This window comes from Talpa occidentalis, unplaced genomic scaffold, assembly GCF_014898055.3.
Source record: "Talpa occidentalis isolate TD23 unplaced genomic scaffold, MPIMG_talOcc4v2.1 talOcc4.11, whole genome shotgun sequence".
NCBI lineage: Eukaryota > Metazoa > Chordata > Mammalia > Eulipotyphla > Talpidae > Talpa > Talpa occidentalis.
In genome coordinates, this window is record NW_023601104.1 from 58,441,022 (window position 1) to 58,467,125 (window position 26,104).

Here is a 26,104-nt window from a genome sequence, read left to right on the forward strand (position 1 = left end):
ACCCTTTGGTCCTGAATGCATGCCTGATGGTGGGCACCTGAAGTAGGTACACCTGGGCTGAGAGACAGTTTATAAGGGCGGCGTCATGGGGACACCAGCAGAAGCAGAACGAGAAGCAGAAGAGAAGCAGAGAGAATGCCAGAGAGCCCAGATAGAGTGAGGATTTGCTGGGGGCTGGGAGGACTGCCATCCTTCTGGCCCCCCAGCACCCCTGTCTGCCATATAACTGGTAAATCTAAATAAAAGACCTACAGAAGCCACTGAGGGCTCCAGGACTCCTTTCTCCTTTACCCTGGTCTGCTGGATCAGGAAAACCTGCACTGTGCCCAATCCTGCCACTACAGCTTACTAGTAATGATAAGCCTTTACTAATGGCAACACAGCACAAACTAGTACAATAAATGAAATGAAACCTCAGTAAGCAAAAAATTATACTTTATACCAATGTCTGCCTAGTTTTAGGGCTGAGTATTCATTCATTTATGAATGAGGAAAACAATAATATTAACACAATGCATACAATATTGCTTTTAATTTGTTTTTATTTCTATCAAAATAGTAGATCTTTGAATCCATTCTCTTAAAAATAAACTGCATGATAATATAATAAAGGCGGATGTATCTGAAACTGATGAAATCTCATCATTTCAAAAAAAAAAGAAATCTCATCAGCTCATGTTTTAAAAATCAAGAAATGGGTCACAATCTCTTCATTTTTCTCATCGTGTCTGCTGTTGCTTGTTGCTGAAATTGCAGTGACTGTGGAGATGGCATCTACCAGCTGTTTGAATGCTCTCTCAAGACTCACTTTGTCCAAACCATCCAGGTGCAATTTTACTGGAAGTCTACAGAGCTGGGGATATATATCCTTAATGTAGTCTGGTTGTAGGTGACTGTGTTATTGATGTGAGATCTGACTGGAGAACTTTCAACAATGATAAAGCACCAAAAGATCCATCTCGAGTTGGAGATTCTCAGAATACTCTTTGGAGAGATCGAGATTTGTCTACCATGGTTGCAAATTTTGATGAATTGAGCAATTCTAAGTACCAATATTGGAGAATAATGAGTAGTTCTGATCAATGATGAATGAATTCAAGGAAGTCACTACCATGGCTGATAGAATCAACTTCCCCCAAAATAGAGTTGATAGAACACATAATAAATTCAAGCAAGTGTATGAACAGAAGAGCCTGAAGGGACGAGCTAACGATCATAGCTTCTGCTTGTCTCTATATTGCCTGTAGACAAGAAGGGGTTCCTAGGACATTTAAAGAAATATGTGCCATATTACAAATTTTTAAAGAAAAAAATTGGAACATGGTTTAAACATATTTTGAAAGCTTTAGACACCCATGTGGATTTGATTATAACTGGGTACTTCATGTCCAGGTTTTGTTCCAAACTTTGTCTTTCTAAACAAGTGCAGATGGCAGCTACACGTACAGCCCATAAAGCAGTGGAACTGGACTTGTTTCCTGGAAAAAGTGGGATATCTGTGGCAGCAGTAGCCATTTACATGGCCTCCCAGGCATCAGCTGAGAAGCAGACCCCGAAAGAAATTGGATATATTGCTGGTGTGGCTGATGAGACTAATACATCTTCAACCCCCTGATCTATTTCCTGCAGATTTCAAATCTGATACCCTCTGTGGCCAAACTACCACAGCTATAAATTTAGACAACTAATATCAAAATTTATGAACACTGAACTGGGCCTGTTGTGCATAGTCTATGCCAAGTGCTAGACTGAGTCTTTAATGAGGAAAAACAAGGTACATAGCACACATTCCAGGCTAAATATTAATTGCTTAGCATTCTGTATATCCATACTTGTGAAACATTTAATTATTTAAATTTCTTATTATATTTGCTTTCTTTAGTAGTTATCTAGGAAACCATTTTGGAACTATTTGAAATCATGTAATTCTTGAATATAAATTTTCAAAACAAAAGAGAAAAAACAAGAAATGAGTAAATCCCCAAGCAAAATTATATTTGGAAATAGAATTTTAATTTACAAGGTTTCTAGATCTTTCTTAATATTGGTTGTCATTTATTAAAGATTTATTAAATTATTATCTGAGACATACGGTCACAGATTTTCTTTCTACCTCTGCAGAAATTCAACTTTTCAATCATCCAAACACAGTAGGACACATAGAACTTTGGAAAAATATAGGATTTAAAGGTAAGAGTCTGATTTTGTGCCTTTGTTCAACTGCAAACCAGTCACACATATTAGCTTTTAAGTTTAAGCTCTTTACCTGTGACGTTAAATACCAAGTCATAGCAGTTAACATATACTGAGCACTTAATATGTGCACATATTGTGCAGAGTACTTTAATGTTTTAATTCCTTTAATTCTCATAATAACCTGTGAACTAGATATTATTATCCTCATTTTACAAATTGGAAGATTAAGGCATATAGAAAATACATTAAATAGTGTAACATAGCTAGTAATAGTGGAGCTGAGAGGCATACTCAAGCTGTAGGACCTTACTTAACACAACTTATTTTTTAATTGATATTTTATGTCAGTCTTATATCATTTTTCATTTTTGCACAGTGTGTGCATTATCATTTTGGTTATATTCCCCATACAACTGCACCCCCCCTTATTTTGACCCTAGTCCTTCCTCTCCCCGCCTCTCGCTCCACCCCCCCCCCCCCCCCGTGGTGTGTCTCTAGTTTATAGTTGCTTGTTGATTTTGATTTTTACTTTGTATTGATTAGTCTTTTTCCTGGCCCCTTATTTAGGTTTTATAAATTCCTGCTATGAGTGAGACCATCCGGTATTTTTCCATATGATCCAGCAATTCCACTCCTAGGTATTTACCCAAATGACTCAGAAACATTAATTCCAAAGGACACCTGCATTCCTATGTTTATAGCAGCACTATTTACAATAGCTAAGCTATGGAAACAACCCAAATGCCCAAAAATAGATAACTGGATGAAGAAGATGTGGCACATATACACAATGGAGTATTACTCAGCAACCAAAAAAGATAAACACATGCAGTTTGCAGCAACATGGATGGAGCTAGAAGGGATCATGCTCAGCGAAATAAGTCAGAAAGAAAAAGAAAAAAACAACTTATTTTAAATAGGTCATGGCAGTAATTTTTAATATAGAATATTTCTGCATATTAAATAAGGCAAAATATGCAAAATAGCCATTATTTCAAGATGTTTCTTAGTATTGGTCACCATTTATTAAAATATTTATTAAATTATTATCTATGGAAAACATCTGAATGAAATCTAATTTTTAACATGATTACTATATTTAAAAATATCAAAGTTTTTCATGTTAGTATACATATATATATATATATAAATAATCACTTAATTAAATATACTGTTTCCAACAATATGCAATATCCTGATATGCATCCTGTTTATTTTTAGACCATCAAAAATCATTATATATCCTTCTTTGAATGGTAAATAATATGTAATGAGGTCAACTAGTTTGCTGTCTTTGCATATAACTAACAGAAATTTTAAGATACAAACATTCTGAATGTAAGCTAATGATTTAAATGTTAACTAGAAATGCTTAAACTACTTGTCTTACACAAGCAATAATTAGTTTTTTGTCTTGCTGATTTCCTTCTTTCTAAATGTATTTGGCACATCACAAGTAATATGTATCCTTAAATGTATCTCTGAATTTTCTATGGTCAAAATGTGATAGTTTGAAATGGCTTCTTTTATCCACATTCTAAAATAAAATGTGAAACACAGAAGAGAGATATATGCAATAAGATAGGAACACATACTTTTAAATATCAGTATTTTACATTTGAAACATGAATTTCAATATCTAGATATATATTTGAATGTTACTTATTAAAAATCAATTCTAGCTTTTTAAGATTATTTGAGAGCAATTTAGTTTCTAATCAGTGTAACACTTGTGAAGTTCTTGATTTTCATTTTTTTTTCCTTCTGCTACTTCCATTATGGGGAAAAGAGAAAGGGTAAGTTGTCAGGTAAAAACATTTTTATTTTTATTTATTTTTATTATTTTGTAAAGATTTATTTATTTATACAAGAACTGGGGTACAGGTCAGATGCGCGGGAGGGTGACAGGATTCACCAGAGACAGAGCAGGGAACAGAACAGGCAGACTGACGAAATACACTGCTGAGGGGAGCAGCAGGTGAGGCAGGAGAGGTCTGCCATGCCATGTGGGACCCTCGCCAGCTGGCTGGGATCCAACTGGCGCTGCAGAGGCTGTGGACAGCTTCACAGCATGGCACTCAACTGCCTGCGCCACCAGGGGAGGCCCCAGGTAAAAACATTTTTAGGTAACTTTATAGAGTGGATGCGTTCTTGTCTGCTTTATCATTGATCAATATCAGGTTATTTCTAAGTCATTCTCAGATCTATTAAGGATGAATAATATCACAATAGTCTATCATGCCAATAATTTCTTCTCCCTCCCACCCCAATACATTTTTTCCCCCCCATAGTATTTGTCACTCTTAACATATAATAGAGTTTAATTGTTTTGGTGGTGTTTACGGTGGTAGTAGAGGTGGTTGTATTCCTATCTCCACTAGACTATAAACTCAGTAAGGGTAGACATTTTGTCTGTTTACAATGTTGTATTATTAGCACATAGAACAATGTTTGGCTCATAAAGTAACTTGTGTTTTGTTGTTAAATGAATGAATGGATAGATGAACAGAGGCATGCATGCATTCATCACTTTTAAGAAGTGACACATTATTTTTGAATAGAGACATTTTATTATTAAAGACTGCTAAAAATTAAACCACTTCAATCATATTGTCACTATGAAAGCTGTCATTTACAAAGTCAATCTGAAATCTGAAAGCGATTTCTACAGTTTGGGCACAGAATATAGTTAAAACAAAATTTAGATTGTCCTCCAAATCCAATGATTTTATTTCTAGGTTGTTCTTCCATCATACTTGCAACTCAGTTCTGGAAGGTTTGCTTGCAATAGCTAATCAGATAAGTATCACTTTACTTAAGGACAAGGAAAGTCAGGCTTGTAATAGCTTCTTTAGAAATGGGCATATTTAACCAAAGACTCTTTCAATATAGTTTCTTTCTCAATTGACTGCACAGCATCACAGATTTCATTAAGTTCCTGGTAAGTATATTTCTTTTTTTTAATTAAATTTAAATTTAAGTCCAGAGCTAACTCCACAAAAGATAGTTTGCTTATGTTACATCTTCAGAATTTTTAATACATTTACTTTATAACTTTTAATAATAAGTTTGCAAAATATCAAAACTGAGAGAAGAGAGGGCTCTTTGAGCAACTGACCTTCACAGAGCCTCTTAACATTGTTTCTTAGAGCTACTACCTTCCTTCCACTTATGATCACCCCATTTTGGCCATACAAAAGCTTCAAAAAATAAGTGGATTCACTCAGCATGACACCAGGCTGCGTTGTTTACCCCTCATCTGCCCTCTCAGGACACAGGCTACAGGCTACACCTGGGGAAGCCGAGTTTATGAGGCGTTTACATCACCTCACCATTGCCTAAAGCAGACGCACTCCCTCCAGAAGTACTAGTAGCCCTTAAAGCCAGGTAGTGAGAAGGGCCTCCCCAGTGGCCTAGCGGGTTAAGGCTCAGTGCTACTGCAGCTACAGCCTGAGTTCGATACCCGGCCCAGGGAGCCAACCCACGTAAGGTGCAGGGGGCCTGTCCTCTTGCCCACTGCTCCCCTTAGTGGTGTAGATCAGTGATGTTCACTCTTCTTTCCTGTGTGTTCCCCTCCCCCTCCTTCCCTTGTCTGTCTCCCCTATTCCCTCCCCCAACAAAAGTACAGTGAGAGGAATCCAAGAACATAAAATATGAGACTAGGTCTAAGAAACTAAGGACGTTGAAGTGATTATGGAGAAAAGAAGGGGAGTTCATCATGAGCCGTGAAAATGGAAGCAAGAACTCCACATGGTGCACTAGACCTCTCCTGCCGCACCCACTGCTCCCCTCAGCAGTGTGTTTGTCAGTCTGCCAGTTCTGCTCCCACTCTGGTGAATCCTCTCACCCTCCCACACTTCTGACTGTATGTAGTGCTTGTATAAATAAATCTTTAACAAAAAAATAAAATGAATGCTGGGCTAGTGAACGGTTTTGCTAAGCTTTTCCAAACAAGAATGACCTGTGGAAATAGAGTGTTACCCTGTTTTCAATGTGATTTCTTTAAGATTTGCAATGCAAAACCACATACAGAAATACTAAGTGGGTCGTGACTATTTATATTTACTGATAATAAAACTACTGCAAGCATGTCCAAAAATATTTTCTCAAGTTTCGTTCTAGTCTGTTTACCACCCAGGAGATTGAGAGATGACCTTAAAAAAAAAAAAAAAATGCAAAAGTCCACTTAAATGGATATTAACTTGAGAATAATCAATGTTCTCCTCTTGTTTACATTTCACTCCCAATTTTAAGCACCATGCCCGACTCTCAATAGCATGTTACAGATATCTGTTGAACTAATGTATGCTTGATGTAACGAACACAGAAATGATAAAGGAAGCAGAAGAGTTATAAAATCAACAAGACTGTGTTGTAGGACCTATGCTTTAGATAATAAAGGCAGCCCGTCTGCCTTCCCCTTAGCATTGAATATACAACAAATCACAATTAAGAAAAGGAATGTAAATATTAAAAAAAAACCTGTGAAATTTGACACACAAAATTGTATTAAACTTATTTTAAGACTGAAATGTTCTCCTCAGCAAGATTCCTTAATAACACAATTTTCCTTTCCCACAGAAGGAATTACATTTTACATAGGGTCCTGCTTTTGTTCTATCAATGTGCAAAATCTATATTTTTCTAATCTCTCATCCTGAAATATAGAAAATAAATTCATTGAAAGAAATAGAAATTAGGAAATCTTTTATGAAGAAGCATTACATTCTTCTTAGTCAATTCATATAAACATTAATTTCCCCTACTCCTTTGACTTATATAAATTCTACATTTATGAAACATCTTTCCTCCATTTCAATATAAAATTAACATTCTAGGAATCCTATTTTTGGTATTTATGTTCAGTGTAAATAGCTGAATTCTTTTTGAGGGGAGAAATGACAAAAATAGATTTTCTTTTTAGCTAAGTCATGGCAATTTTTTTTTAGCAACATCAGTACACTTGCATACACTTAAAGCTCTGAGTCACACCAGGTTCTCATTGTGAGTGTTTCAGAAGAAAAAAACATACTTTTTGGTGTCAACATTTCACTGTACCATAATGGTGCTCACAGTTCTTCTCTTGAGACTGTATTCTATTCAGTACTGAGGATGAATGGAGATGACGGCTGACGTTAAAGTACCATGTGCCTCTTGTCGAATTTCCAAAGTGACTCTAGGTCCAAATTGTGAAGTGTCACAAAGTGTCTGAATCTGACTTACTTAAGTGCAGAAGCTGTGTGCAAATAATACTGAAATCATCAGTCCAGTCTGGTTGTAGTTATAAAAGCTTTACATCATGCTAATATATTATAGAAAATTTCAAACTAAATGAACATGCTTCGATTTTGTTAAAGATATATAATATTCTCAATATTTTTCTCCTTTGAGCTACTATATGAAATAGGAATTCATGATTCCTTGCCAAGAGATAAGTATGACCTCTGAGAGACAGTCACTAAAACCTTTATTCTAAACTCATGAGATGTTTGGGAGAGATAATTATGTGCCTAGTATTTGCAGTCAGATATTGTATGTGTGTGTAGTATATGTATATATCATAGGCATGTATATATATATACACACACATTATGAATTTCATATATATATCACTGTGTGTTTGTATATATTTATGTCAATGTTAACATTCATATACATATGATACATACATATACCAATATCTATATTGATACAATTGTGTGTATATGTGATTGTAAATGCTAATATATTCTGACTATTGACATTCCTTCTTTTTTGTATTAAAGTTTTTTTTAATCTTTGCACCATCTTTCAGGATTCCAGAAGATTATATATATTTTCTATAACTTTAGGTAAAACAGAATGTCATTAATTAAATTCCACTAACATATTAATTCACATTAATCTGCAAACAAAAAAAAATACTAGGATTAGGAGAAAATAAATTATAGTGAAAAATGACACAAAACCCAGTTTTTAGTTCTTGTTTTGCTACCAGTCATATTACCTTAAGTAGGTTAGTTATAATATCTCTTTGCTGCAGTTTCCTGATCTGTAAAATGAGTTTGCCATTATTTGTTATTATTATCTAACAGAGTACTTGGGAACATCATGTTAATGTTTTAGACAATTCTATAAACATAAATACTATTATTTGATCTTATAATAAAACAAATGATACAGTAGGAACAATAAATTCTTTATTCTATACATTCTGATGTACAAATTTCAGCGATTTCTTGAATATTTTTCTATATATATTTACATTTTTATTAGTTTGGATTCCTACATATTTAATTTAATTCCACAAATATTAATTGAGCACCTAGTATATGCCAATCCTGGGAACTGGCATTGCAGGGAACATAAAACTAGTAGGAACTAATGCCTGCTCTTAAGGAGCTTACAGTCTTTATTAAGGAAACAAGATAAATGACCCAATAGAAATATATGAACCAAAATATCTATTTCATAAAAGAAGTGCCAAAAGATGTTATGAATATCAAGAAGGGCATCAGATAAAAAGGTAACATTTGATGGGAATGGTCAAGAATAGGTTGGACTTTCTCCCCACCCACCCCCAAATTCATAAGCTAGAATTCACTTCAGTCAAATGGAATAGTAAGATCAAACTCAAAGAATTTAGGAAGAGTGAATATTTCTGAGAAAGGAATGCTTTCCAGTAAAACATAATGTACAGTAATCTGGGAAGGTATTTTAGAAACATTAAGAAAAGTTTTCAGTGTACACTTAGGTATTTGTACTTTAGTCAGTATGCAAAAGGTAGACATTACTAATCCCTGAGCAGGAGACCAATATGTTTGAGGCCCCACATTCTTGTAAGGGAGTGGGACTCTAGGAAGACCAATTTGACAGGGTTCTTGTGACAAATTTGGGAACAGAGGGCATCAGGGCAATGGCATGAATTAGGATGCTCTTACACTCTCTAGACATTTAAGTCAATTTCTGTGAAAGCAGAATGATGTTTAAAAAGGGTTAAAGATGACAAACATTAGGAGGCAATATTGATTAAATTTTGGACATGGGAGATATAGGCAAAGATGATTCTGTGGGTTTTGAACTAGCTGAATATAGTTCAATAGAACAATTGGTAGTGTAATGGTGATTGAATTAAGATAGAGAATTCAGAATTAGAATTTCAGAATCTTGGAGTAGAATTTGGATTTTGGGGGTTAAGAGGAAGTTGATTATCGATTTGGATTATAGGGAGTAGTATTTACTGTAAATTGTAAATATACAGAAAAGATGAAGGTGTGGAGAATGAGATAAATTTGGACACCACCCATTGAAAAGTAGTCTTGTAGTAGATGGGACTAACAAAAACAAACTTAGATCATTAGAAATACTTAAAAGTAGAGGAAGGAATGGTTGGCATGTGAAGAAATAGCTAGTGTCTCAGACAGGAAAAGCTGGCAAATATACTAACATACACCCACACCACTGGTGATTACAAAAAGTTGTTATTTTTTAAAAAGTGTGTAATTAACAGTACCATAAATTAAAAAAGTGACTGAAGAGAATGAATCTTTGAGGAAGTCTTTGGACTTGACTTTTAAAGATCAAAGTATTTGTGTGTAGAGGGGAGGGAGACCATCATTTGTTATTAACAAATATTTGACACCCTATTCTGAATTAAAAAAATAAAATTGCTAAGCATGTTTCTTCTGGCTTCATAGAGCTTACAATACAATAAGGGCAACTCATCAACAAATACACAAATAGTCAATTAAACACTTGAGAAATATTCTAAAGGAAATTGAGGTGGCATATAATAGAACACACTGGTTTGTTCTACATGATGAAGAAATCATTTTGAGAGACACACCTCTATATACTGGAACTAGGGTTGAACTGGGAAAAGGGCCAGGAGGGCTTAGAGCATTTGCGACATAGGAAAGGCAGACACAAAGACCCTGAGTATGGAGGCAGCATTGGAGAAACTGAAGAAAAGCTCTGTGTCTCAAGCAACATGAGCAAAAGTGAGAGTGGTAGAATAATCATTCATTCATACTAAGTTAATAAGTACCAGCTATAACTTGTGTAATATGATCAGTATAGGTATATTCCAGCATCCAGAAAACAAGACAGATGAGGCTGGTTTGGTGAGAAGCCAGATCATAGAGATTTTTAATGCTACAATAAAGGATTTAGTCTCTATATGGCAAATAATAGGAAGCCATGAAAGGGCTCTAAGGGGTGTGAACTCCATTTGTATTTTAAGATAATTGTAGAATCTATAAGATGGAGAATGACTGTGGGAAAGCAGTACTGGATGTAGAAGTTTACAATGAGAAGCTAATGGAGTACCCTAGCAAGAGTTCACGGTAACTTTTTCTAGGGTAGTGACATAAGAGATGGTAGCAAGCACGTGTACTCAAAATATATTCAGGAGTCAAAAATCAACAAGTTGGGATGATGGATGAAGAATGAAAAGACTTCGAGGATGGTTCCTAGGTTTCTGGCTTCTATTATAATGACTGTTAGTGTCATTCTAGACAATAGGAATACTGGAGAGGCAGTGGCTATTATTACACCAAGTGAAACAGGGTTTTGAAATTTTGATTCAATAGTAATAACTAAAGCCATCAATTTGGCCTTGAAATTGTGGTTCCCTTTCTGACCAATAACAAGCATCAGTCAGATGTTTGGCTGAGACTATCAGTATCCATGGAGTTCATCTCTCTAGCACAGCTAATTAGGATCAGGTTTGAATACACAGGGCTGGCCTCATTAGTACGTGCTCGAATTACAGAGCTAACAAGGCCAGAAAGATGAAAAAAAAAAAACAACACTCATTATAATGGAGATCACTTTCCTGTGCAGTGCATTATTTTCCAGAACAAATAAATACTGTTGAGAGACTGTAACTGAGATTTGAAAATAATAAGTGTACATGAGGGAAAAGGCAAAAGTGGAAAAATAATGTTGAATAACATGTATATTGTATTCTGAAACAAAATTGCATATTTCTCCTGTATTGCAAACTCTTCATTGTTATTCATAATCAGTGCATATATTATTATTTTCATTAATGCACACATTTCCCCACTTTTTAAAATTAATGCAAGCTTTAAATTGGATAAACTTGATTGACTAGAGCATATTCTGACTTTACAACCTACGTGAATTTCCTCTGCCAATGTGCAGTATTTAGTGATATTTTGCTCTTTGCTAATGATCTTGTTTTTAGTATCCCAGCACATCTCTAAGACCTCAGTAGGTAGCTCTCCTCTCTCTCTTTATCCTCCAGGTAGAACACCTACAACTATTTTATCTAGGCCACCCAAAATCTAGAAGAAATTCATTTTTTAGTAAGAAAAATCTCAAAGAAGAACTTTCCCTACATCAAGATCCATTTTCTTTCTTTTTCCTCACCCAGACTTGTTTTTCAGACTACAAAATTAATGTACCTTTACTGCAAAAACCAAAACCAAAAACCAAAAGAAAAAAAAAAAAAAAAGAAGAAGAAGAAGAGTCCAGGAATAAAATAGAAATCTTTGCTAAGCCGTACTTATCAGCAGGAGGGGTGTTAATTTTTCATACATCAGATTACATTTCATGTTCTTTTTTTATAGCAATGATACATAGTACACATACTTATATGTTACATGAAGTTCAAGCCCATTATTATTATTTTTTTTCAAAGCCATTTTTTAAAAACAATTCCTGGTTCTCTCTTCTATAAATGACCTATTGTCTTAATTTGGTTCTGAGATTTCAGTGAAGTATTTTACTTGGAAGCTAATTCCAGGAAATGCTAGTATGAATATGAGGAACTGATAAGGGAAGGAAAGACAACCAATAAAGAATTGCCTTTAATCCAAGGACCACTATGAAGAGAACTCAGTTCCACAGGGGAACTCTGGGAGTCTGTAGGACATGTATCTCTGAGTTATTATCACTCTGGGGTCAAAAGCAGGGTGTTGAGGGCTGACAGGGGTCTATTTGTGGTAGTGATAATTCCTGCACTTTGAAACTAGTGTGCATGGGTCGGTCCTTACTCCTGAGGCAATCTGCTATACAATGGGCAACCTGTAGGCTGCACTGTGGTGTTAAAGCTGAATAGATATGGGGACAGCACAACCAGGCCTTAATTAACTATTCTTATAAATGATGAGCATTCAGATTGCATCTGATTTTTTTTTCTCATTAAAAACTGCCATAGTAGCCTCATACATATTTATTTTCAGGTTTGTGTGATTTTTCCGTGACATAATTCCTTTAAGTGGGATTAAAGAAGGAATTGAAAATTATAGACAGTAATCTTTTGAGTGTGTTTTGGGGTGAAGAAAGGCAACTTTTGTTTCCTGAATGACACTTTCTATGGAATGATCCAATCAAATTGTATAACAAATTTTTAATGTAACAGTCTGAATATATATTTGATATTTAAAATATAAAAATTGTTGGTTCAAGTTATTTACTTTAATCTTAAATCATTACTATGAGAAAAGGTATTTTGAGTAAAAAACATGTTCCTAAAATTATAACAAGACTTAAATTTTGTCTAATTTTCTATCATAAGGACAACATTGATTTTAAAAGAACAACAGAGTGCAAATCTCTAGTATCTAGGTTTAGATAAAGTGTTGTTAGCCACCACAAAATGATCCGAAAAGAAAAAAAAATACATTAGAGCTTAGCAAAACTAAAAACCTTTGGTTTGCAAAATGCCATGTGATAATAACAAGACAAAATACAGACTTTCGTAAACTCCTTAAAATCCCACATCCAGAAAATATATGTATATAGAAAAGGTGCTCTCAAAACTTACCAGTTAAAAAAAAAAAAGGTTAGAAATCTGGCAAAGACTATATATTTTATAGAAGAGTATATTCCAATGGCAAATAAAAATATTCAGTCACATTAGCTAGTTGAGAAGTGAAAATTAAAACCTCTATGAATTACCATGGCACATCTATCAGTATAGTTAAAAAAAATGGTGGCCACCAAATTTAGTTAGAATGCATAGAAATTGGATCACTGCTATACATTGTTGGTGGAAATGTAAAATCATACACCCTCTCTGGAAAACAATTTGGCTGTTTCTGATAAAGTCAGACTCATAGCTACATACCTTCCAGTAACTGCTCTCCTGCACATTTACCTTGCAAGTGGAAACTTATGTTCACACAAAAGTGTGTACATCAATGTTCATAGCAGCTTTATTTGCAATAGTTCCATGGAAACAACCCGGATGTCCTTCAATGAGTGAACGCTTACACAAACTGCAGTATATCCATACTACACAATCCTATTCTGCAATAAAAGATATTAACTGTTAATACAGGTCACAATTTGGATAAATTACCAGCGAATTATGTTGAGTGTAAAAAGATAATCCCAGTCACTTTTGTAGTATATAATTGCATTTATATAACATTCTGGATGTGATACAATTAAGACATGGAGAACAGGTTAGTTGTTGCCAGGAGCATAGAATGGATGGAGGAGGGAAGACAGGAAAGATATGGGTGTGGTTATGAAAAGGCAACACTAAAGGAGTGCTTGTGATGATTGAAATGTTGTATCTTAAGTGTGGTGGTAGATACAAGAATTTAAAGGTAACAAAAAATATATAATACTAAATGTATACACATATTAAGTACAAGAGGTTATCACTGAGGGAAACTGGTTCAAAAGTGTACATGGGATTTCTCAACATTTTCTCTTACAACTGCATGTGAATCTATAATTATCTCAAAAGTTTAATTAAAAAAAGAATAGCATTTGTGTCTGGAATACAAACCCATGCATAAATATCCACAACAAATTTTAAAGAATGTCAACTGTGCTTATTCACTAATAGTTATTTTTCTAACATTTTATATCCTAAAATAAGCATGATTATTCAAAAATTATACCATAAATTAATCCCACAATACTTATTTCATTTGAGGATGAATATATTTCTTACCAGATAAATAATAATATTGTATAAAGTCTTTCCTTGTCCATCTTCAGATTAAGCCATGGAAAAGACATAGGGTTAGCCATCAGAATAATTTGTAGAGAACTTATTTTCAAAATCATTAGTTTATTTAGCTAATATTTAAAAAAACAAAAAATAGACTTCTTTCTTTGTTAAATCTTTGATCTGCATTGCATTGTTTAATTATCAGAGTGTTATGAGGTGGATACTACTATTACCATCCCATTTTTACAGGTGAACAAAAATTTCGGTGCTGCTTGTTACATGCAAGTAGTGTTTTACATATATTAACTCATTCATTAGATGACACAACAATCCTTTTACAGATAAGAGAACTAAGGAAGATTATTTAAGATGATCCCAAGCTGTCTGACTCCAGATTGCCCTGAAGTGTCTCCAGGGAAACTAAGGCACCAGAGATTTTAAATCTTCTACTTAAGGTTACACAGTCACTAGCAGTAAAAATCAGGTTTTGAACTGAACTAGTATTATTTCTACTACACAAATTTTTATTAGATGGTGGTTGCTTTGATCACCTACATCAGAATTTTTTAGGGGCTTGTTTACAAACCTCTGACCTCTTCTCATTTCCTTGGTTCTGTTGAATTGATGCCTCATGTGTCAAGACTCTGGAATCTATATTTTCATCAACCATACTAGAAGAATTTGATTAACCTTAAAAGTAGAGTACAACTGCAAGTAAAAAGCAGGTTTCCTGTGAGGTTCAGTGAAATACGTGGTATAATTATAAATGATGCTATATTTTATCAATTTAAGATTCTGTTTTCCCCTCATAATTTAAATCTCTGAAATAGGACTATCTGTTACAACTGATAGTGTCTTGCAAACCATGATTAAAATAATGACTTTGTTTTTAGTAGTACATACAATAATGTTTTCGATTTGATAAAGAATAAAGGTTCAGTGGATAATAGAATATAAGAGACAATACGTATTAAACAGTGCTCTTTTTAGTCCTGGGTCATACCCTGAATAAGGTGCCCATCTGCATACTGAAAGATGGGGTGACGGAAAGGAATTCATCAGACTTAGATTCATAGGTACCACAGGCAAGTGATTAAACATTCTGAGTTACAACAGATGGAATGATATGTTTGAAAACACTTTGAAAATGATAAATCACTATATAACATTGTATATGTATCAGATATATGTGTATGCATGAACTCAAAGGAAGATTATTAGAGGGAGAGGAAATAATTTGAAAATGCTCATTTTCAAACTTAGAACATATGCAAGGTAATAGACATTATGATTCTCAACTTATTCTGCTTGAAGAAAATCAAGCATATCAACAAAAAATGCTCATTGAGTTTGCTGCATTCTAGAAAATTATTTAAATGTTTTATGCAGTTTATGAGCTTCCCAGCAATGCATGAAATACCATATTATTTCTATTGCTATTAGCCCTATTTAATGAGAGGAAAATGAGTGATTGGGACATTAAATTGACTAAAATTACACCAGGAGAAAGTAGTGGAGAAAGTGTGAAGAGAGACAGACTGAGATGGGAACTTCCTTGCTGTCATATATCTCAAAGTAAATTTAAACTAACCCATGTGCTGTGAAGCCACAGGAGCAGGAAGTAGAGTGTGGACAGAGAGGACATTTGTAACTATAGTCACTATAAAGGATAGAAAAGCAAAAGGACTCTGTGGTAAAATATATGCATGTGCAGTTATCTTCAATCTTCATTGATCTAAAGGTCTTATTTTCATTTATAAGGTTATGTGTCTAAAAATGCACCTGGTTGGGCCGCCCTGGTGGCTCAAGGGGGTAAGCGCACTATGAAGCAATCTGCAGCCTCTGCAGCATGAGTTCGATCCCCTGCTGGCCAAGGAGCAACCCACATGGTGCAGTAGACCTCTCCTGTCTTGCCCACTGCTCCCCTCAGCAGTGTATTTGAGTCAGTCTGCCTGTTCTGTTCCCCTCTCTGTCTCTGGTGAATCCTCTCACCCCCTGCATCTCTGGCCTGTACCCCAGCTCTTGTATGCATAAATAAATAAATCTTTAAAAAAAAAAAATGCACCCGGTTATGAAAATTTCCTTTTTTTCTTTTCTATTAATGTGATCATGAGAGCTTGAGGAGTTCCCTTTTTATTTAAGATTTATTTATGCATAAAAGAGCTGGGATGCAGGCCAGAAGTGTGGAGGGTGAGAGGACTCACCAGAGACAGAGTGGGGAACAGAACAGGCAGACTGAATGAAATACCTTGCTAAGGGGAGCAGCGGGCAAGACAGGAGAGGTCTGCTGCACCATGTGGACAGATCCTGGCTGGGGAATTGAACTCATGCTGCAGAGGCTGCAGACAGCTTCATAGGTTGCATCTTAACCCCTTGTGCCACCAAGGAGGCCCCTAGTTCTGTTTTTAAATAAGTCAGAAAGAAAAAGAAAAATACTGGATGGCCTCACTCATAGCAGGAATTTAGAAAACCTAAATAAGGGACCAGGAAAAAGACTAATTAATACAAAGTAAAAATCAAAATCAACAAGCAACTATAAACTAGAGACACACTAAGGTGGGGGGGAGGGAGGGAAGAGGAAGGATTAGGGTCAAAATGTGGATGGAGCTAAAAGGAATTATGCTCAGTGAAATAAACCAGAAGGAAAAAGAAAAACATCGGATGGTTTCACTTATAGCAGGAATATAGGGGAACCAAATAAGATATCAGGTGTAAAAAAATATACTAACAGTACAAAACACAACAAAGCACAAACAGGCAATTATAAATCAGAGAGATACTGCAGGGGAGGAGGAGGGAGAGGGATCAGAGGGAGGGAGTGGGGAGCATAGGGTACTGAGGTGATGGTGCACAGGTGCATTGGCGAAGGAAATTCTATGGGGACTACACCTGAGGGGGGAGAGCAAATATTGTTTAAAAATCAACAATGATATAAAAATAAATAATTTTAAAAAAAGAAATAAAATTGTGGGTGAACAAAGTCCGTGAAATCCCATATAGCTCCTCTTTGCATGCTTCTTTCTATTTCTGGTCCCTTCAATTAGGTGCCATTTTTTCTGTCTATTTTGCTAGATATTTGAAGACTATGAGCTGATAAAATGTTATCCTCAAATATTCGGGACTAATATGTTTCTCTTACCGAAATATTTACAGTTTGAAAAAAAGGACTAATTGAAGAAAGTAACACTAAGAATGAAAGATTGCTCTACTGAGTGAGGACTTGCAGGTCAATTTCCCTCAGATACTCCTGCATTAGTGAAGCCTTTGAGCACATGCAAATATCACAGTTTTTCAATGATATTATTAAAAACTAAATCAATGAAGAAGAAAACATGTATATCTATTTCATTTGAAAAATGAAATACACTCTACTACTTAGTTTTTCATTTACCTACAAACCAATTATTGTGCGATTGCAATTTTTATTTTGATCTCAGTGTCCTGTTGAAGTGTGTAAATTTTGGGAAGTAAAATATATAATTCAACAGTTTCCAATTTTGAAAATTTATTTCTCTGCTATTATACCTCGTGTAAGATTCTAGCTTTTGCTATCTAAAAAATTATCTGGAAAAAACTAAGTATCTTATTTTTGTACTTTTGTTTTTGATTTCCTATTACTATACAACTCTTAATAATACATGCCTATTTGAATTTACTTCATAATTAGACAATTATTGGATCCCAAGAAATATACAGCAAGCCCTAGAAAGGAGCTGAGACTTTGAAGTTAGCTGGAGTTCATATGATCTCTTTGATTTAAAATTAAGCATAATATGCTATAATTAATATATTTCAGTTGAAAAAGATTCTATATAGTATTATTTTCATGCATAATGATGTTATCTAGTTCAAAATATACAGAATTAATCTTACTTCTTTGGTGAAACCATAGAATGATTTTGTTTGCAAAAAGATGAACATATTTGCCTTTTTATTAAAAAATATAATACTTTTGGTTCAACTAAGATGTGCCAGAAATTGTGTTGCAAATGTTGAAAATAATGTTTCAATTTTGTTGACTTCTCATTTTTCTTTGTATACAGGAGATATCATCTGTTGGTGAAATATCATGGATTTTATAACCGAAAAGTAACATTCCTGCTTATTTTCTAGGTTTATTGTATATTTTTTCTAAATATAGCTCTCAATCATGGATTAATGATGAACTCAACCTATACAAAATTCAGTTTAGTTGAAGTTACTTAAACTTGAAAAAAGACTTAGTTCTTGCCATTGGAGAGATTAGTTTCATTTGGGAAGCAGATATGCAAACATCTAGAGGTTATAAGGAATATGAAGTACTATAGGAAATCAAAAAGGGTGAAGTCCTTTTGACTATTAAAGTAACTGATTTATGAAGAATAAACAATAGTTTGATATTATAGTTTGCAGTTGATTTTTGAACATGGTAAATGGATCTGTTCATGTTAATTGTATCTACATTTACAAAATTTCATGGACATATCTAGAGATATATACCAACGATAAAAAGAAAATAAAGCTAAATGGACTGTAGGGAGACAATGATAAGCAAGTTAATTTTTAGGATTCCATTTATACTTTGGTTCAGTCCCATTATTGTCAAACAGTATTATTTGTTTCCCTACAAAGACCCACATTTAGTCCACAGTGTCCCCATGAAATGTGATTAAAATGATATTTCTGGACATCAGTGCTGTTAATCTACAGTCGATTATTTCACATATCATACAGAAACCCAGAGTAACTAAATTGAGCCATCATTCTTAAATTACAGTTAATTCAAGAAGATTTTAGTGACTACCTGTATAATATAATCCTTAAATGATCCCTCACCAAGGATGTAAAAATCACGCATATCTTTAATGGGCTAATTGTGCTTCACTGCAGTGTTGAGTCTATAAAAGCTTTTTAATAGTGAGAAAAATAATGACATTCTCATCTTAATTTGCAAATATAATTGCCATTCTAAATATCTCTTTGTTTCTAACTTAAGTGCTTATTGACAGCAGAAATTTCCCCAAAACACTAATAAAGCATTTAACATAATTTCATTTATTGAAAGAAAATCCAAGGGAAAATAACATACAGCTATCTGAAACTATTTAGCAGAAGGAAAATATCAAAAGGAAAGTAAGTTAAATTTAACTTTGAGATCTAAAATGTAACTAATATTCAATATAAATTTAACACAATGTATATTTGATTAACCTTTTACATTTAAATATATGGATGCAACTCAAGAAATAAAAATGATATCCTGGAAATCCAGGACAACAATTAAGATCCATATGAAAACAAACTGAAACTAACAAGCTAGTCCCTATGTCATAGCGTTTTTCATAATTTTATTGAAAAATAAGAATACATTGTAGCTCAACTCATGGAAAGTTAGTACAATTGAAATTAAATTCAATCATTTGTAAATACTCCCTTGAGAAAACTCAGTTTCTACCCAGAGTTTAACCTCTGCCCTATTCAAAATTTTGAACACCAATTCCTTAATTTCAATATACTTAATGTGGGTTCAGGGTAGTAAAATCACAATTCATATTTCTTAAGTTTTATATGATCATATAGCAATACAATCATCCATATGTGCAAATATATGGACTACTTATCTCTCCCTCTCAATTTTGTTTACAAGCAGATATGAACATATGATGGTTTGATTCTGATTTGACATATTCCTCATTAAAGCTTTATGCCTTTAAATCTTGCTTTTCTATGGAATAACAACATATATTATAAATATGGATACTCAACAAAGAAATTTTTAAATCAGATTTGAAAAATGTTTTGATCATTCCATGGTAGCTTTTCTCCTATTTTGAAGTAGAAAATGCAGGAGACATTGCTTTTTAAAAATAAGTACTAAGAAAATTAATTAAACTGGTCAGCCACAGGGGAACATTGTAGGAAAGGAAATAGCTTAGGATTGAACCCTATGATTTTATTGTTTTCACAGAAAATGCAATAACTCCTCATTGACATCAACTGCCCAGTTGCAAGAAGAGTATACTTTCTGCTTTGTTGAGACGCAGACTAAGGAAATAGTAAGAAGTAGTCATCAACCAAGAAGGAAGTGAATTTGGACTAAATTTTTTCCAGTTTAAATGTCTTCTGAGAGGCCCTGATCATTGAAAGGCACATTAAAAAAATAATAAAAAAGGTTTCTGATAAAGAACATGCATTCAAAAGAATTCTTTGAAATCACTCTATCAAAATCACAATAGTCTGTCACCATCTTTCAAATCACTAATCAAAACAAACAAATGAAAACAGATAATGAAAAATACCACAGCCAGTTTCATACAGTTTTAAGTATAGAACTAAATTAATTCATTGTTCTTCAAATTATACATTCTTATAGATAAGTTTATTACAAATCTTTAAAATAAAAATGTATGTTTGGTGAAAAGTTGGTACAGTTGTCATTAATTTTTGTCATATTTTAAAATATTAAAAAAGAATGGGATTATTTATACTATTTGTAACATGATATAGCTGATTCATTGATTTGTTATTTTGATTATTATAATTATCATAATTCATTGCCATGCCTACATCAATTCTGTGATATATGTGAAATGAAGTTTGGCCAACTGCATGACATTGAGGTGTACCATGCATGTCTCAAATCTCTTTAAAAAAAATTAATAGCAGACCAAACTTCTAACCTACTTGGTATTATGAACCACATGAAACAGGAAAACACTTGAAATCAGGAATACACAGCATATTATAATTCATGATAGCAGGAGAGAAAGTAAAAGAAATCAGGCTTATGCAGTTATGTAAAAGAATACTCATTTTTTTTAAACACAAAATAAAAGTTACCTTATTTTTAAATGATAGTGATATTAATATAAATTCTACATATATGATGGGGTATCTTCTCACTTTGGAATTTGTTAAAAAGTAATGATAATGGGCAAAATCTGATACCCCTGGAAAATTTATGGAATTTAAACTCATTTAAGATGCCATCAGTTTTAAGGTGCACTATATATCATAACACAAAAATGCTGCCAATTGTAATTAAATAGACCCAATTGCAAAGATATTAAAATGTGGAGAAACAAGCATCTTTGAACTGATGAAACAGAGTAATGCTCCTAATTAATTAGGATTAATTACTGGCAGTAGGAGATTACATGGTATAATCTTTCTCCCAGAAAATTAAAAGCTCCACTGCTTAATGCCTTCCTATAAAAGAACAACAATAAAACTAGTGGTACCATGACATGTAAAATGTTATCAGAAAGGAAAAAAGGAAATATGTTGGTGAGTTCAATTTAAAATAAATATAAAAAGTATTAGCAAAAGGAAGGCAGTTGATAAACATGTAAGTGCTTCAAAATCATTATTATTAACATTAAAATAGAGGATAGGTAACAATTTATATTTCACTTACCCAATCTTTTTACATTTCCTGTATTTTTATCCATTTGTTTTCTATTAAAACAACTGAACATTTGATCTAGAGTGAAAAAAATATTGAATTTACTTTTGCTTATATAAATGATCCAGAACCCACTTGAGATATATATATATTTAAATTTATTACCATACCAATAAATCTAGTTGTTTTGCATTTTTTTCTGATTGTCCCTTTGTTCTTGGCAATCATTTGCAATTTCTCAAAAATTTAATGAAAATTATTTTTTGAAGTACCAGCCAGTTCTCATGAACTTCTGAAGCATAGTGTTTTCTTACTGTTTGAAAAGGTACAGAAGAATTTTAGTATTTTCTGAATGCTTACTGGTGGATTGAAATGTGAACTTAAAGAAATTTCTTTGTGCAAGATTTCTTAGGGGGAAAGGAGACTTGATTATTTTGTTGCAAAGGACACATATGTATCCTAATATTTTGCATAAAGAGTTTTTAGATTTTTGTAAAAGCCTCACTCTAGTCAAATTAAAGATCAAGAAAGGAAGGCAATAGAGTTAAGCCTCTCTTTTTAGATCAACTTTCTTTATATTATCAAAAATGAGTGTGCAGAAAACCAATTAAAAAGGATGATCCACTAATATGGGTTAGTGGAGAGAAAATGTTAGTAGCCACAAAAAATGGAAGTCAAGATGAGGGCAGATTTACTAAATCTTAAGCTACGTGACTCAAATATTATTTACTCTTTGGTTTGATAAAATAGGTGACTCTAATTTAGAAAATTTTTCAATATGCCTGATTTGCTCAAATAACTTATGGAACTTATCTGTTCCATCTGTTAAAGGATTGGGTTAGCTCAGTTCTTTCACTACAAAGACATTCAGACTGATCCCCTCTTTAGCTATGAAAATAAACATTAAATTCCAAATTTGTGTTTGTTTTCTTTTTTTCATGAATTACAAATATGGCAGAGTATATTAGGGAGCGCCTATTAAATTTTCTTTCTGCAAAAAAAAAAAGGAACAATTATTTCTGCAGACGGTAAGATATATGAAACACTGAAGATTTGTCCCATGATAACATAACAGATAATATCGTATGACTAATCTCGTTTTAGTGACCGGTGAACATAGTTCAACAAACACACATACGGCTTTTCATACCTTACCTGGAAAGAGGCTTTATTGAACATAGCTGTAAAATTATCTTTTAAGTTTAATTACTGAATTTGCACAAACATTTCTACAGAATCTTTTTTAAAAATCAAGCTTTATCATTTTTCCACTACACCTTGTTGTGCTTTTAATATTAATATTTGCAAATGTTATATTTTAATAATTATATTCCAATTACTTGCATAATCAGTTTTTTTAATCCTGGGGTGTTGAAAGAACATATAATAATAATATTCTTTAGACAAAAGTTTTTTTAAATGAAGTTAAAAGCTGCGATAATTTAAGGAAAAGATCTTCAAATTTTCATAACCAACAGGTTTGAGGGAAATTTACAATGCATTGGAAAACTGGCTGGTTAAAGGTATGATTTGTCCTCAGGTAGCTCAAAATCATTTTTACAGGTTTTCGTTTTTTTGTAAAAGTGTTTTTTAATCTTGGTAAAATAATAAAATAATATTTCACAATTTGCACAGAGTCTGACTAAAGGGCAGAGGCATATACCCTCAGTGGTTAGAATAAAGCCAGATTTTCAGGCCCAGTTCCGCTGTAGAGTTTGTATGCACTGCAATCACAAACATTTTCTTGTTCCCTCTAAAACTAGGGCCAATTTCATTTCAAATGGAGGTTAAAGTGAGAAATCACTCCTGTGTTTTACCACCTTCTGCGCTAAGGATTATCTTAACAACCTTTTGCTCTGGTTGACCCTTTCAATAACCTGGAAGAAAAAAAGTGTTGCTCCCATGTCTGGTCTCAGTGGAAGTTATTTTCGAATGGACAATAAGCCGAAAGGCCATGGCTGTCTAGGAGGTCAAACAACATCTTGTCTGCATGGGCTTACGCAGCAGCTTCGGTCCTTTCTTCTTCAGAAGCGGCTTTGTTGTCTTGCCTGTAATTTGCACATTTAGGCTCTGTAGTTTGTTTATAAAATAGTTTTACACAAACCACTCTAAGCAGTGCAAGCTTCTGAGTTGAAAATTATTCAGGCTTGTTTCATTGAAGGCACTTGGTTTCCATGGCAATTTATAAAAGATGGTGGTTTGGTTTCTTCATTGGAACAGATGACTTGGTTTGGGTGTCAAGTGGCCGCAAGCAAACTCCGATAAGCCTGTGTAATATGTAAGCCCAGGTTTACCATCCTGGATAATAGTGCATGCAAAAAGAGACAGCAGTTATCTAGCGTAGCCATGGGAGGAAAAGAAATAATAATAATAACAACAACAACAATAATAATGATAATAAAGGCGGGGTGGGGGTAGGTAGGGAGGAACATGAATGCTTTAAATAATTCTGAGTTTGGGTTATTTTCAAGGAAGGGTAACAACCAAAGGTAAAAGGGCCTACATTTATTTCATTCTCTACATAAAACCTTCTTGAAAGGAAAATGAATGCCAGCTCTTCACGTACCCTGTTTACAGTGAGGTTTTTGTTGGCAGGCCATTAGGTTTCCATGGTAACAAGCAAACTATTCATTTGAAACAAAACCAGCCATGACTTTGTGCTTTGACAAGGATTTCTATTTTCTATAGCTCTTTTTTTTTTTCCAGAGTTCAACCAGATGACCAGATGATGCTGTAATCTTTTTAGCCACAAAAGCACCTGAAGGTCTCTTCTCTACTCAGGTCAAGATTATCTTTTATATGTAGTTTGGAATAAGTTATACTTCCATGATGTCTTTTTATCCCCAGTGCTTAAAAAAATGTGTTTTTATTATTTTATTTTTGAGTCAGTAGTCAGTGGAGGAATCTTTGGTAGTTTGTTTTTTTCAATGTCCATTTACAAAGACTCTTTCTTCATGCCAGTGCCTGGTGAATCTTTTATAGCCTCTGCCAGGATAAGGTCACCTTCGAGGACTTAAGATAGAGATGAGGACGATAACCGGAAAAAGCCATATATGTACTAAAATTCCAACAGCACCATCAACAGAATCTAAAGATAAGGAAAACAAATACCAAGAAACACATACAAAAAGGGAAAGTAAGTATTCATGTGGCTAACAATGTAACTTTGGTGAGCTAATAAAACAAATTCAGTATATGGAAAAAAATTATTTTGGTTTCTTTTGTTTATAAGCTTCATTTCCAAGACAGGTAGAAAGGAAAATAACTAGGATATGCAGTTAAGCATTTGATAAAACAAAGAATATGCAGATTTGAGATAATATAATATGTATGAAAACTTGTTCATAAGATATTTGTAAGGTTTTGTGGTTGAGTTCCACCTCAGAGTTCTGCTAGCCACATCAGAGTGCACACATATAAAATTCTGAGAAATCCTAAAAGATCAGCTTTTCCCTCCAAGATTCCAGAAAAACTAGTCTCTATGGAAACTAGGAAGAGACTGTTATGGGTAATTAATCATGAGAATAGTGGATCATGTATGTTTAGACCAGTCCAAAAAATAGGGTAAACAATGATCTCTTTAGTATAATTTTTAGAAGCATGATGAAGTCCATTCTACCTAAAAATCCTTCCACCAATCTACTTTGAGATTCCTACTAAATTTGGTTTTCAAGTAAAGCTTCATATCCACGTGCCACCACTTACCTAGATGTGTCTCTTGCCTAGAAAACTAACATACAAAAAATGAATGATACATCAACCTGGCAAAGTTATAGAATGGTGCTGACCTAGAAGATAGCTGGATTTTGAAAATAAGAGACAGACCATCTCAATTTTAGTTGTGTGAGCATAGCCCCAATTACTGCCTAGCAGGGCAGGAATCTGAGAAGTTAAAAAGCTTTTGTCCTCCAGGTTAGTTTGTTTTTATAAATTAACACTTATTTAATATTCATCAAAGTAAACTTACCAAATGATAGTTAAATGGATAAAAATATAACAAAATATTTTATTATACAAAAGAGAATATTTTTATTCAATTAGGATTATTTCCTGACTTACAAAGGCTAATTAACAATATCTGGAATACATATAGATAATCTTATTTAAGACCACTACACAATTTTTTGCATTTAGTATTTCATGAGAAGAAAACAAATTATGTAAGAATAAAGTCCTATGGGTTTTCATAGTCATTTTACTGTTACTATTTTTTTACCACTTCTGCTATTTCTCCTCTGGGATTAAATTATGTTGTCTTCTTTCCTCATTTGAAAAGTTTAATTCAATTTATTGGATTGAATTTGTAATATTTTTCAATGATTATATTATCAAAACTTAAGATTTCTATATAAGATAGTAACTATTTGCAGTTAATATAACAGTTCTGTCTCTGACTTATGTTGTATAATTCAATAGAAATCCTGTTCTCCTCTGAGAATAATACTTCATTTGGGTATAGCTACCTGTTTTCTAAAATAAAATTAACTAGGCACCGGGAGAATTTTTTACTAAATGTGTTACTTAAAATGCCAAGTGTAATGACAAGTAGGTGAAAATTATGAGAAAATGGCTCATTGTTATATACAATCTTAGTTTTTGTGTTTTTA

General features: G+C 33.5%; 1 protein-coding gene and 1 pseudogene across 1 annotated transcript in view; one reads left to right on the forward strand and one right to left on the reverse strand.

Annotated features, from left to right (window-relative positions):
- Positions 1 to 545: 545 nt before the first annotated feature.
- LOC119239056 (transcription initiation factor IIB-like) overlaps positions 546 to 26,104 on the forward strand; it is a 30,710-nt pseudogene continuing 5,151 nt past the window's right edge.
- Positions 23,722 to 26,104, reverse strand: part of MDGA2 (MAM domain containing glycosylphosphatidylinositol anchor 2) — a 729,529-nt gene continuing 727,146 nt past the window's right edge. The window contains 1 exon segment of the mRNA XM_054690202.1: positions 23,722 to 24,585. Coding sequence (XP_054546177.1) covers positions 24,497 to 24,585 — 89 coding nt within the window. The 3' untranslated portion in view covers positions 23,722 to 24,496.